The following is a 13805-nucleotide window of genomic DNA, read 5'->3' on the forward strand; positions in this document are numbered from 1 at the left end:
AAAAAAAAAAAAAAACAAAAGTTCCAAGCAAAAAACCAGTAGTTTCCTTTCTCAAGCAATTTGATTATGGTAACTTAATAAGAAAAACAATTTAAAGACAGCCACAAAGTAAAGAGAAAAAGCACTATTAAAAAGAAAAATTACTTCAAGGGGGCAAAAATAGCACAGGATACAAAACCTGCAACTGTCAAGAACGTGACTACAAATTCCTTAGCTAAGTTTGTCTAAAAATGAAAGTCTAAATGTTGAGTATAAGATTCATTTTAAGCTGGGCGATGGTGGTGAGAGTCTTTAATCTGAGCACTCATGGGCAGATCTCTGAGTTTGAGGTCAGACTGGTCTATAGAGCCCAGGACAGCCAATGCTACACAGAGAGGCACCGCCTCAAACCCCCAAACCCCCAAAATCATTTTAAAAGTGAAATGACTGTTTCGTTTTTAGTATCTGGGTCCGAGGGATGGGGCTGGTTTCTATATTAGTGAAGCACTTGCAAACACAAACAAGTAAACCATTAACACCATGAAAATGGAAACAACTGAGCACGTGACACATGCCAGGCAGGAAGATGATGAATTTAAGACCGGCTTAAACCACAGTCAATCTTTCAAAAAACCAAGGGTGAGGGCTTAATCAGCAAAGTATTTGCAAGCATGAAAACCTGTTTCTTGATCCCCAAAGGTACAAATCTATGATCCCAGTGTTTACGAGATGGAGGAGGGTAGATCGTTGGAGCTCTCTGCCCAGCCAACCTAACAGAGGCTCTTAGGGAAAGAGGTTCAGGGACAGAACATGTCTCAGGAATGTAAAGTGGACAGCAACTGAGGAAGTCATCTGACATCACACACACAGGGCACACACGCGCATGGACACACAAACATGTATACCACATACACAAACAAAAACAAGGTACTAGGGAGGTAGCTTGGAGGCAGATCATTTGCCTAGCTTGTGCAAGGCCCAGGGTTTGGCCCCTAACAAAGAAGAGGAGAAGAGGAAAAGGTAAATAAAAATAACTTCTTTTCCATCAACTGCTCAAAAGCAAAATAAACACTGCCGTACATTCTCTAGGACTGATTAGGCTGTGGTCCAAAATTATGAGATTTTCAAAAATGTACTTTTCCCACAGCGTTAAGTATATTTACCTTTTGTGGTGTCAGGTATGGAATTCAGGGCCTAAAACATGCTAAGCAATTGATCTACCACTGAGCTACACTATATATCCTTGGTTATTTTAAACTCAGAAAAACTCAAGGATAAATTTGGTAAGTGAATTTTGTCCTTACTCTCATATAAAAAAAAACAAAACAAAACACATTTTCCTGGGGCTGGAGAGATGGCTCAGAGGTTAAGAGCACTGATTGCTCTTCCAGAGGTCCTGAGTTCAATTCCCAGCAACCATAGTGTGGCTCATAACCATCTATAATGAGATCTGGTGCCCTCTTCTGGCGTGCAGGCAGAACACTGTATACATAATAAATAGACCTTTAAAAATCATTTTGCTATATTCAATTGTTAAAATATTGCTTTGGGAGGGTTACTAGACTACTTCTGAGTTTATGAAAATGCTCAGTTGGGGGGGGGGCGATCATCTTTCTTTTTCTCCTTTCCTGAGATATGGTCTGACTGTATCCTAAGCTAACCTTGAAACCAGAACACATCTCAGGTGGTCCTTAAACTCGTGGAGCCTCAGCCTCCTTAACGCTAGGATTAGAAACTTACATCACCATGCCTGGCTATATTAAACAAACAAACAAACAAACTTAACAAAATTAACATTAGTGAATGAATCCTCGGGATTTCCACTACAGTTAATAGCTCCTTACAGTGTACTAACTTATTCAAAAAAGGCCATCTTCAGGTGTCAATTCTTTATGCCCTTGAGTTTCATCAGCTAAGGATAATCTTCGGGCTACTTGGCAGGTGACACATTCCTCAGTAACTCTTTCCTTGTGCATTTAAATACCAAGCTCAATGATGCTGCCACAGAGTAAGCAGAAAGGATTGTACATATTTTAAACTAGGGAGTTGATTGGCCGCAGCTTCCTGCCTTGCTGGAAAGGATAATGGGTAAAGCTCCGAGTCCGAGCCCCCAAACACTGAAATCACTCTCAAAGAATCGGATCTTTTAACACTGCCCCAAAGACTGCCAAAATTCCCATTAGAGCATCCTATTTTTAGTCTTTGCAATCGGCCTTTTAAATTGCATTCTACAGTACAATGTGCTTAACTAAGTTTACACAGACGAATAAAGACGCTCCCTAAGGCTTTAATCCTTTGAAACATAGGACAGAATTTTAAGCTTTCGAATCTTATTTTTTGTTTAGCCTTAAATTTAAGTCTTGCAAACATGCATATTAAAAAGAAAAGGTAAATCTTGGCCCAGAGAGAGGACAAGAAGGGAGACAACTAGGCGGTTCCTGGAGACCGAAGAGGTGGCTGTGGAGGGGAAACAAGGTATGGGGGCAAATAAAAAACACCCGGAGGAAAGCGAGCATAGGCGCCGGGCCACCGAGCTGGGAGACACCGACGCGGAGTAGAAGCCGCAGGATCCCCGGGGAGGCGAGCGCGCGCGGAGAAATTGGCGCGATGCGCGACAACAGCGTACCCGCAGAAAAGCGGGGGAAACGAGAGAGCCGAGAGGGGGCGGATGCGAAGGGACCCACTGCAACTCCCGGAGGACAGCGCCCGGGGAGGAACGAGCGACTGTCCCCCAGCACCGCGGCCGCCACGAGCCGGCCGATTCCCTGCAGCCCGGCTGCTCGTCTCACCTGGGCATCCGAGGCAACGCAAGGACTACCGCCGGGAGCCGGGTCTGTTTCCAGCCCCGCTGGCTGACATGGCGGCCGACGAGCTGTCACACAGCTGCCTCTGGTCTCCCGCGGCTCTGGAGGCTCGGACACCTCCAGCCTCCCCGCCCCGCCTCCCCCCCGCGCGCCCCTCCCGGCTGGCCGCTGGACCGAGGAGCATAGAGTGCGAGAGGCTAGAGAGGCAGCGCCGAGTGCGGGGCGACCATAGAGTTCCAACTCGGACACACCCGGATAGTCCACTCACAGGCGTCTGGGGGCGGAGCCTGGGCGGAAGCGGAAGCGAGTGAAGAAAGGGCTGATGCTCTGGCGTTCGCATGCGCCGTGTGTAGTGTTTTCTTCCGCCCGGCCTGGTGTGGCGGTGTGATGTTGCACGTGGGATGGCGTGCTCCTTCTTCTAAGCAGAAGCTCCCCTAACTGGTGGTTGTGGCGGAAGATAGAGGAGGATGTGGGGCGCGGCGATGGGGCTGCCTCCGCGGCTGGCGCTGTCAGTGCTGGCTGGTCCCGGTCGCTCATGCATTCTGGGGTCTGGAGCTGCGACGCGGAAGGACTGGCAAGCGAGGAACCGTAGTGGCTTCTCTGAGTTCTACTTGCAGCCGTTATTTGATCCTGATTTAGAGGAGTCACCTTTTTATGCATTCAAAGGTCGAGCCGAGCCTACGCGTCACGTAGCAAGTAAGAAATTGGCCAGGAACCTGGCACGACACCTGCTGGGGTTCCAAAAACCATCCCGTCAACTTATACTAGAGTGCAACCCAGGTGAGATGAGCAGAAGTTTGCTCTTAACCTTTACACCCCTGATTTTCTAAGTTATGTTTATTTATTGTGTTTTAGTTCAGAAAACCTAGCGAAAATCACTTCTCTCCTTACACCATTGTGGGTCTCAATGATGGAAATAAGGCTGTCAGGCTGGACGCCAGGTGCCCTTGCCCTCTGAGCGTTCTCATTGGCCCCAAATTGTACTTTTTCTTTTTTAAGCACCACTTCTTACAGAAAGTCTGTTCCTTTTAGACTAGACAGTAGTTTTTATGACTAAACATTCAGATAGTCCATGAGTCAGAAGTAAGCCGCAATCTCATATACTGATTTTTCTTCAAAGGAATAGTGGGATTTTTGAGGAGTGTTAAGTTTTGCTGTCACTGACAGCCGGCAGTGCTCTGCTACTTACCTGTTGGGATGTTGTGCCTAATCATCTTTTTACATGTGTAAAAAGAATCATATCTGGGAGTGTTGTGAGATTTAAAACTTGTGTAAAACCCTGCTTTGGAAGAGACTGTGGCCAGGCGTGGTAACACAAACCCTTAATCCCTGCAGAGGCAAGCTGATCTCTGAGTTCAAGTCCAGCCTGATCAACATAGCTAGTTTCAGGACATTCAGGGCTACATAAAGAGAGACCCTATCTCAAAAAACAAAATAAAACTAAACTAAACAAAATAACAACAAAAAAAGGAAAAATATTAAGATGGGCTTGATGGTACACACCTTTAATTTCAGCATTAGTTTGGCAGTGCCAGGCCCATCTCTATGAGTTTGAGGCCAGCCTGGTCCACATAGTGAGAGAGACTATGTATGTTGTTTATTTTGCAAATAAAACTTTTCTGTTAGCCGGGCGATGGTGTCGCACGCCTTTAATCCCAGCACTCGGGAGGCAGAGGCAGGCGGATCTCTGTGAGTTCGAGACCAGCCTGGTCTACAGAGCTAGTTCCAGGACAGGCTCCAAAGCCACAGAGAAACCCTGTCTCGAAAAAAACCAAAAAACAAAAAACTTTTCTGTTAATATTCCAGGTCCTGGAGTCCTGACTGAGGCATTACTTAGAGCCGGTGCTAGAGTGGTTGCCTTTGAAAGTGAAAAGTCTTTTATTCCACATTTAAAGGTATATTTTCTAAATGTAGTTCCTAAAGTAATTTGTTGTTCTCTCCACTAACTTTGAGTGGGTTAAAGAAGTGAAATTAAGCATAGTTTCTTCTTATGGACTTTTAGGGACCATGTCTGGTATCTTCAAAGACCAGGACCCATTGTGTCTTCAGCGCTTGTTGAGTAACTAAGAGCTTGCATGTTCTAGGATCTGTTTTCTAGTTCCTATTGGGGCCCAGAAAAATGATACCTCACAGTTTGACACATTGACATGCTGAGTATTTTGAAATAAAAGATAGTTGGAAGCCTGCAGACGTAGCTTCAGAAAGAAGGTGTCTCTACCTCCCTATTTCTTTACTTCTTTCTTTTCCCCCTTCAAATCGAACCAGAACTCCTATTCCCCAAGGACAGTCCCGGAAACTAGGACCCCCTCCTGGCCAGGCAAACCACAGCCTGTGATGATTGTTAGCTGTCCGTGTGAGAGCTGCCTGTAAAGCTAGTCTCTGACCTGCCTTGTGATAGATAGATCACCTGTCTGTGCCAGTTTTCTGACAGCATGGAGAATGACTGGTTGACTATGAAGTGCTGTGTGACAAAAAAAAAATTGTGGAAATAGCTATGATAGCCAAAGACAGAATTTTTTTAAAAATGAACTTTTGAGTAATGAGTTGTTTTTGGCCTTTGGTGTGGTTATGCTCAGTGGTAGAACAATTATTTGGCCTCGCACACAAAGTCTATGATACAAACCCCAGTGATGAAAGCAAGCCTGGCAGGTTAGGTGCCGCATGCCTTTAATCCCACAAGTCTGGCGCAGTGGCAGAGGCACTAGATTCCAAGGCTAGCCTAGCCTACATTGGGAATTTCAGACCGGACAGGGCTACTAAGATTTTTTTTTTTTTTTTGGCTATGGTAGCCCAGGTTGGCCTCAGCTTCACAGACCTCCTCTTTCCTTCTGCCTCCCAAGTACAAGTACCTGTTATGTGGGGACAGAGGCAGAAGAATCACCCAAAGAGGCCAGTCTCATCTACATAGTGAGTTCCAGCCCAGCCAACGCTACCTAGGGAAGCCCAGTTTTAACATTCATTTCCCACACCCTCCAAAGGAGACAGCTTTATAAATAGCTAATGCAATTAACAAAAAGAAAGGAAAAATTGTTGTTGAAATTTTTTTTTTAAATTTCAGGGTTTTTTTTTTCTTCTTTGAGTCAAGGTTTCTCTGTGTGTTCTAACTGTCCTGGAACTCCCTGTGTAGACCAGGCTCACCTTACCCACCTGCCTCTATCTTTTGAGTGCTGGGGCTAAAGATCTGGGCCACCATGCCTGGCTTGGTTTTGTTTTTTAATGTACTTGTGGTTGAATCCAGGGCCTTATGCATGCTACGTAAGTACTGTACTTCTGATCTCCGCAGGTCCCAGGGAAGGTTACTTTTGTTTCAAAGCTGTTGCCCTTTGGTCGTTTTTTTTTTTTTTTTTTTTTTTTTTTTTTTTTTTTTTTTTTTTTTTTTTTTTTTTTTTTTTTTGGTTTTTCGAGACAGGGTTTCTTTGTGGCTTTGGAGCCTGTCCTGGAACTAGCTCTGTAGACCAGGCTGGTCTCGAACTCACAGAGATCCGTCTGCCTCTGCCTCCCGAGTGCTGGGATTAAAGGCGTGCACCACCACCGCCCGGCCTTTGGTCGTTTTTTCCTGCAGCAGTTGATTTTTAGGTCCTCTGTTAAATTCGCGGTACATTAAGAATATTTGTACCTTCACATAGGATCGTTGGATTTCTTATTTGAGGTGCTATAGTGCCTCCCTGGGCCTTGTGCATGTTTGGTGTAGGCTCTGTCATTGAGCTTTATACATCCCAGCCCTTGGATTTTAAGACCAGATCTCACTATATTATGTAGTCTGGTCTTAAACTTATTGTGTAACCCAGGCCCTTCTAGAGTTTGTCATTCTCCTGTCTCAGTTTCCTGAGTGATGAGATTGCAGATATGCCCCATTGTGCTCAGCTATTTTTTTGAATTTTTTTTTCTTATTTTTTGGGGTAGAGCTTTGACTTGTAGCACGGTGTACATGATAGAACTTCTAATGTCCCCTCCTCGTCTCTTCAGTCCTTAAAGAAGTATGTGGAAGGAGAGCTGCAAGTGGTTCACTGTGACTTCTTTAAGATGGATCCTAGACATCAGGAAATAATAAAACCGGAATACAGCTCACAGGTCATTTTTCAGGATTTGGGAATAAAAGCGGCTCCTTGGACAGCAGGTAATTTTTGTCATTCACTAAAGCTAATTCTTTATAAACAGCTATTTCTTTACCTGTGGCTCATTTGTTTACTGGATGTACATGCAATATATAGAGAGATTTAGATTGTTCAGTTAATAAGCAAGAGGTGTTACACTAAGCGTGCCGTTCCTTTTTTCTGCTTGTGAATAACCATTTTATTTCTGTACAGGAATTGATTAATGTCCTACAAGAGCAGCTTGAACCTCTGAGCCATCTCTGCAGCCCCTCCCCATATTCCCCCTTTCACCTGTTATGCTACTATACTTCATTCTCTTATAGCTTTGCTTCTATTTTCAGATCATAGTATGTATACATGATTTTTATGTTCCTATGTAAAATCTAATAACTACATATGAGGAAAACAAGATATTTGTCTTCTGGGGCTGGCTTAATTTGCTTGATATGATAATCTCCAGTTTCTTCCATTTCCTTACAAATGACATGACTTTGCTTTTTTTTTATGTTGTTTTTGTTTTTTTGAGACAGGGTTTCTCTGTGTAACATTCCTAGCTGCCCTGGAACTAGGTCTTGTAGACCAGGTTGGCCTCACAGAGATCAGCCTGCCTCCTCCTCCCGAGTGCTGGGATTAAAGGTGTGTGCCACTATTGCTCAGCTCATAACTTTTGTTTTTATGACTGAAAAAAAAATGGCCTTGTACATTGTAGTTAGTTTGAATGCATTAATAATAAATTATGATGGCTTCTTAATGGATTGTTCCATTAATCAGTACAAAGTGACCTTTAATCTCTTCCAACTTGTTTGTGTTTGAAGTCTGTTCTGTCTGTCAGAACAGGAGCATTTGCTTGGAGCACCTTCTCCATTCTTTCACCCTAGGTTTGCATCTCTCTGTCTTTGATCTGAGGTCTGGTTCTTAGAAGCAACAAATAATGAGATCCTGTTTTAGTTGTTGCTTTTTGGTTTCTTGAGGAGGCATTTTGGTTTGCTTGTTTGCTTGCTTGCTTTCTTGTTTAGAAAGGGTCTCACTATGTAGCCTTGACTGGTCTGAACTAAGCCTCAAACTCATAAAGATCCATTTGCCTCTGTCTTGATGCTGGGATTAAAGGTATGCCCACCACACCTGACTTAGGTCCTATTTTTAAATGCAGTTTACTGATCTATACATTTTGATTGGGGAATTTAGGCTACTAACACTTAGTTTTATTATTGAAAAGTATCTATCCCTGCTATTTTATTGATCTTGTGGTGTTTTCTTTCTCTCCTTTGCTTAACTGCTGTTTCTAGTGTATTTATTCTTTCCTTTCTCCTCCTAGATGTTTTATCTTTCTCTTTCAGTCTGAAGAATTCCTTCAAGCATCTTCTGTAGGACTGGCTGGCTTAGTGGCTATGATTCCTTTAGTCTGCTCTTATCATGTAATGCTTTTCTTTCTCTTTTGGTGTTGACAAAGCTTAGTTGGGTGCAATATTCTGGGTTCACAGTTGTCATCTTTTAGAGACTGAAATGTCATCCCAAGCCCTCCTGTCTTAGTTCCCTTGAGACATCTGCTGTTACTCTGCTGGCTTCATTTACGTGCAGCCTGCCATTTCTCTCTTGCAGCTTTCAGAAGCTTTCTTTGTTCTCTATAGTGAGTGGGTTTTTTGTTTGTTTGGTTTGGTTTTGGTTTCTTGAGACAGAGATTCTCTGTGTAGCCCTGGCTGTCCTAGAACCCACTACGTAGACCAGGCTGTCCTTGAACTCAGAGATCAGCCTGCCTTTGCTTCCCAGATGCATGACCACCACCCAGCTGAGCATTTTGACTGACATGAAGTGGAAAAGTTCTTCTCTGATCTGGTCTGTTTGGTGCTCTAAATGCATTATTAATTGAATGGGCATGTCTTTCCCTAGATTCTGCTATGATTTTAATTAAAATATTTTCTATGCCTTTAGCATGAATCATTCTTTTATACACATGATTTGTAGATTTGGTCCTTTTTATAGTTTCTGCAGATCTCACATGTTCTGTTGATACCTTCCAGTTAATTTATTTGTATCATTTTTCTGAATATTCCAATTTCTCTCCTTTGTCTTGAGCCCAGACAGTGCATCTTCACATGGTCTGTTCTACCAGTCAGGCTTTCCATGAAGATTTTTATTTGACTTACTGAGTTTAATATTTCAAGTATTTTTTAAAGTATTTCTATCTACTTATTGAATTTCAATTTATATCCTTACTTAACCTTATTTCATTAAGCCATTGTGTTCTCTTGGAATTTGTGTAGGAATTTATTAGTATCCTCTTTTGATTTCTTTGGATATACTTGCAATCCCTAGTGTACCCCTAAAAGTAGAACAGTGTCTGCAGAGATAATCACTGTCAAAGGGTAGACCCACTGTGAACGTATAATAGAGTCAAATACACACTTCCTTTTAAGTGCCAATCATTTTAGTAAGTACAGGAACACTGATGCTGTCTGTATTAAGATATTAATCACAGTGACTATGTATGAAAAGGAAAAGGTAAAGATTGGTGATTAGTATTGAGTCATTGAGAAAAGAAGAGGGGGAAATAAAAGGGTAAAAATAGGAACTGCAGGATTTCAGTGAAGTAATTTTAGCTAAGGTTAGACTAAGTAGAGGTAAAGAAATCCAGTGGCGGAGAGTGGCTAGAGAGATGGGTGGTTAACAGCACTTGCTGCTCCTCCTGAGGCCTAAAGTTCGGTTCCTAGCATTTGCGTGGGCAGCTCACAGCTGTCTGTACTAACGGCTCTAGGAGAATCCTTGTGCACCTGCACCCAACATGTGTGCAGAAACACACATCTGTGCATAACTTTGAAATAATGAAAATAAATATTAAAAATAGACAAATTATCAAACAACCTAAAAGATTAAACGAGTCCCAGCTGTTCGGAGGCTGAGACACAGGGACCCCACAAGCCAGTTTATATCCCGTGTGCTTTGTACAAACCTGTGGAAATAAAGAAGAGTGGAGAGCAGGGTAGAAGGACAAAATTAGCCTGCTAAATCATGGTTAAGTATTAAACAGGTGAGCGTGAAGGGGAAAGAGCTGGTTGGGGATAGAGAAACTGCCTGCAGTCTCGCCTGATCATTGCCGTGCACTTGGACGCCTGTCGCTGTCCAGGGTATCCTTCCACATCAGGTCACAGAGCTCATTCCGCTGGGCATCCTTCGCAGGTCTGCTCATACATAACGTCACACCTAAGGTAGGCCTTCAGGAGCCCAGTTTCAAATGCTTATCCTGCTCCTGGGCTGCACTTCCAGGTGTCTAGGGTGTACCACCCGACACAAGCGTCTGTGTTCTCATAAAGACTCTCAACCAGGTAACCATCTCACTGAGTACTGCATGGCTCTAATTTAGATTTCTTCCCCCACTCTAGTTCCATGACTCTTTCTGGGGGAAAATTGGGGCAAATTAGAGACAGGACTAAGCTGGTAGCTCAGCGGGAGGGTTTTAATGTGCTTGTATGTAAGTATGTGCACGTACATATGGGTGCCCTCAAAAAACAGAAAAAGGTATCAGATCCACTGGAGCTGGAATTATAGATCACTGTGAGACACCCAAGGTGGGTGCCGGGAACCAACTTGGAGTCCTGTAGAAAAGCACTAAGTGCTCTTAACTGCTGGGCCATCTCTCCAGCTCCTAGAATCTTGAAAATGGTGGTGTTTGCTACTCCATGAGTGCCAAGAGGAAAGAGTATCTTTTCCTAGTATCTCCTCCTCCTGTCATTGCCACAGGCAGCTGTCTTAGTTAGGGTTTTTATTGTTGTGCTGAACCTCTATGACCAAAGCAACTTGGGGAGGAAAGGGTTTGTTTTGCTTACATTTACACATCACTGTTCTTTGTGGAAGGAAATTGGGACAGGAGCCTAGAGGCAGGAGCAGGTGCAGAGGCCGTGGAGGGGTGCTGCTTACTGGCTTGCTCCTCATGACTTGTTCCTGGTTTTTTATAGAGGACCATGAACCCAGGAATGGTACCACCCACAATGACTGAGCCCTTCCCCCATCAATCACTATTTTAAAACTATTCTCTATAGGCCTGTCTACAACCTGGTCATAGGAAGGCGTTTTCTCAATTGAGACTCCCTCCTCTCTGATGATTCCAGCTTGTGTCGGGTTGACTTATAACTAGCTAATGTAGCAACTTTTGTGTTCTTCATTTTTTTCCTCTTTATGTATGTGTGCATATTCTTGTTTGTGCACATGTAATGTGTATGCATGTGGAAGCCAGAGTTTGATGTTGAGTGTCCTCCTCCATCGCCCCAGGTTTCTCACTGAACCTGGAACCTGTTTAGGTAGACTGGAATTAGGCTCTCCCACCTGCACAGTAAACCTCTCTCTGAGCCCTCTCCCGAGCCCCGCACAATTTCTCATTTTACTTCATTTCTAAACTAGACATTTGGGGGGAAGTTGCCCACCTCTTCTTTCAGTGTCACCCAGCTGTTGTGTTATTTCCCTGGTGATTCTAGCGTATCATACCTACATGGCATCTACCATCTTGGATCCTTAACTGAAATAGTTACCATTGTTAACTTGCTTTGCATCAGTAAAATGTGACCATAGGAAAAAGTTTTAAGAAACTTATGCACATCTGTGCTTGTATCCCTAACAGGTGTTCCTATAAAAGTATTTGGAATCCTACCTGATAAATATGGAAGACGAATACTTTGGAAAACTCTGTTCGATCTGTATTCCTGTGACTCTATATTCAGATACGGACGAATAGAGCTGAATCTGTTTGTTACGGATAAAGAATTCCAGGTGGGTTGTGAACAGGTGACTTGTGTTGCTGTGAGAGTGTACTGTAGAGAATGCTGTAGTCTTCTGAGGAACTTCAGCTGAATTTTTATTTGGGGTCCCTGATATTTGAGAGTTTCAATTATTTTACAATGTACAGTTAGTTCAGTGGCATTAAATATATTTATATTACACATCCAGTACTTGCTGTCTAGCTCTAAAATTTTTTTATTTCTGTGTATGAGTGTTCTGTCTTTCTAGACATCAAATCCCATTACAGATGGTTCTTAGCCACCATGTAGATTCTGGGAATTGAACTCAGGACCTCTGGAAGAGCAACCAGTACTCTATAACCACTGAGCCATCTCTCCAGCCTATCCAAAAATTTTTAGATTTTCCAATGAACACTTAGCTCCCCATGCTTCCATTTCCTCAGGCTCTAGTAACCGTTCTCCTGGCACCGTCTGTGAGCTTGGCTTGAGTCAGCCTGTATTTGTCCTTTTGTGGCCACTTTATCTCACTTAACATAATATCTTCAAGTTCATTTGTGTTATAGTGTGTTGAAGTTTCTTTTTTCTTTTTTAGCTGAATATTATTCAGCTATATGAACTCAGTAACTTGTATCTATTCATTCGTAAAAGAACACTTAGCTGCTTCCACCTCTCAAATATTATGATTAAAGCTTCTACAGAAGTCGGGCAGTAGTGGTATACACCTTTAAAACCAGCACTCAGGAGGAAGAGGCAGGCGGATATCTGTGACGTCGAGGCCAGCCTGGTCTACAAAGTGAGTTCCAGAACAGCCAGGGCTGTTACACAGAGAAACCCTGCCTCTAAGGGGGGAGAAAAAAACTGCCACATACACAAGTCCTTGCTTTCAGGTTGTGACAGGGTGGTGTGCAGGTGGATATAAACTTTTTTCTTTCTTTACTCTATTTTATTTATTCATTGATCTACTTATTTGAGAAGGGGCCCTCACTAGGACTGTTTTCCATTTGTCTAGACTAGTCGGCCAGTAAGCCCCGAGATCCTTCTGTCTCCACCTCCTGATAAGATACAGGCATGAACTGATGCTGTGCCTGGCTTTTCTGTGGGTGCTAAGGGTCATCCTCAGGTTCTCATGCTTTTGTGGCAAGCACTGTACCACCCGAGCTGTCTCCCCAGCCCTCGCTTTCAGTGATTTAGTTCATATAAGTAGAACTAGGATTGCTAGGTCATGTGGTAATTCTACATTTAACTTTTTTTTTTTAAAGATTTATTTAGTTATTATGTATACAACATTCTGCCTCCATGTATGCCCGCACACCAGAAGAGGGTGACAGATCAGTGATTTAGTTCATATAAGTAGAACTAGGATTGCTAGGTCATGTGGTAATTCTACATTTAACTTTTTTTTTTTTTAAAGATTTATTTAGTTATTATGTATACAACATTCTGCCTCCATGTATGCCCGCACACCAGAAGAGGGTGACAGATCTCATTACAGACGGTTGTGAGTCACCATGTGGTTGCTGGGAATTGAACTCAGGACCTCTGGAAGAGCAGCCAGTGCTCTTATCCTCTGAGCCATCTTCTCTGGGCTACATTTAACTTTTTAAGGAAGTGCCATGCTACCTTCTTTGTAGATACATTTTACGTTTCCAACAGTAGGATACAAGTATTCAGAATTTTTCCATTATCATACTTGTGTTTGTTTTTTATTTAATTTTGTGAGGTTCTTTTTGTTTGTTTTGATTTGTAGGGTTTTTTGTTGTTGTTTTTCAAGAAAGGGTTTTCTGTGTAATAGCCCTGGCTGTCCTGAACTTCTGTGCTTGCACTCACAGAGATCTACCTGCTTCTGCCTTACAAGTGCGGAGATTCAAGGTGTGCGTCACCACAGCCAACTAATTTTGTGTTTCTTATTAGTGTGTAAGTATGAATGCATATATGCCACACCATATGTGTGGGAGTCAAAGGTGTCCAGGGATCGAACACAAGTCAGCAAGCCTACCCAGCCGTGTCGTCCCGCTGACCTTTTCTTTGTATTTTTGATACCCTCTCATAGTTGGATGAAGTCGAGTTTCATTATGTTAGTGTTTTCCTAATGGCTAGTTAGGTTGAACATCTTTTTTATCTACTTACCAATCGTTGCATATCTTCCCAGAAGCAGAGTCTGAGAACATCTTTTGTCCTCTTTGGTTTTTCTTTTTTTTTTT

At 42.9% G+C, this 13805-nt stretch overlaps 2 protein-coding genes across 3 annotated transcripts in view; one reads left to right on the forward strand and one right to left on the reverse strand.

Annotated features, from left to right (window-relative positions):
* Positions 1-2898, reverse strand: part of Cnst (consortin, connexin sorting protein) — an 84561-nt gene extending 81663 nt beyond the window's left edge. For both annotated transcript variants that reach the window (XM_005348980.3, XM_005348979.3), the window contains exon 1: positions 2769-2898. The gene's annotated coding sequence lies outside the window, so the exon portion shown is untranslated. The remainder of the gene's footprint in view (positions 1-2768) is intronic.
* A 200-nt stretch (positions 2899-3098) lies between these two features.
* Tfb2m (transcription factor B2, mitochondrial) overlaps positions 3099-13805 on the forward strand; it is a 20990-nt gene continuing 10283 nt past the window's right edge. Inside the window, exons 1-4 of the mRNA XM_005348981.1 lie at positions 3099-3563; positions 4590-4678; positions 6750-6900; positions 11487-11635. Of these exons, the coding sequence (XP_005349038.1) occupies positions 3251-3563; positions 4590-4678; positions 6750-6900; positions 11487-11635 (702 nt within the window). The 5' untranslated portion in view covers positions 3099-3250. The remainder of the gene's footprint in view (positions 3564-4589; positions 4679-6749; positions 6901-11486; positions 11636-13805) is intronic.

The sequence above is a fragment of the Microtus ochrogaster genome, chromosome 6 (genome assembly GCF_000317375.1).
Source record: "Microtus ochrogaster isolate Prairie Vole_2 chromosome 6, MicOch1.0, whole genome shotgun sequence".
In the NCBI taxonomy this organism is placed as follows: Eukaryota; Metazoa; Chordata; class Mammalia; order Rodentia; family Cricetidae; genus Microtus; species Microtus ochrogaster.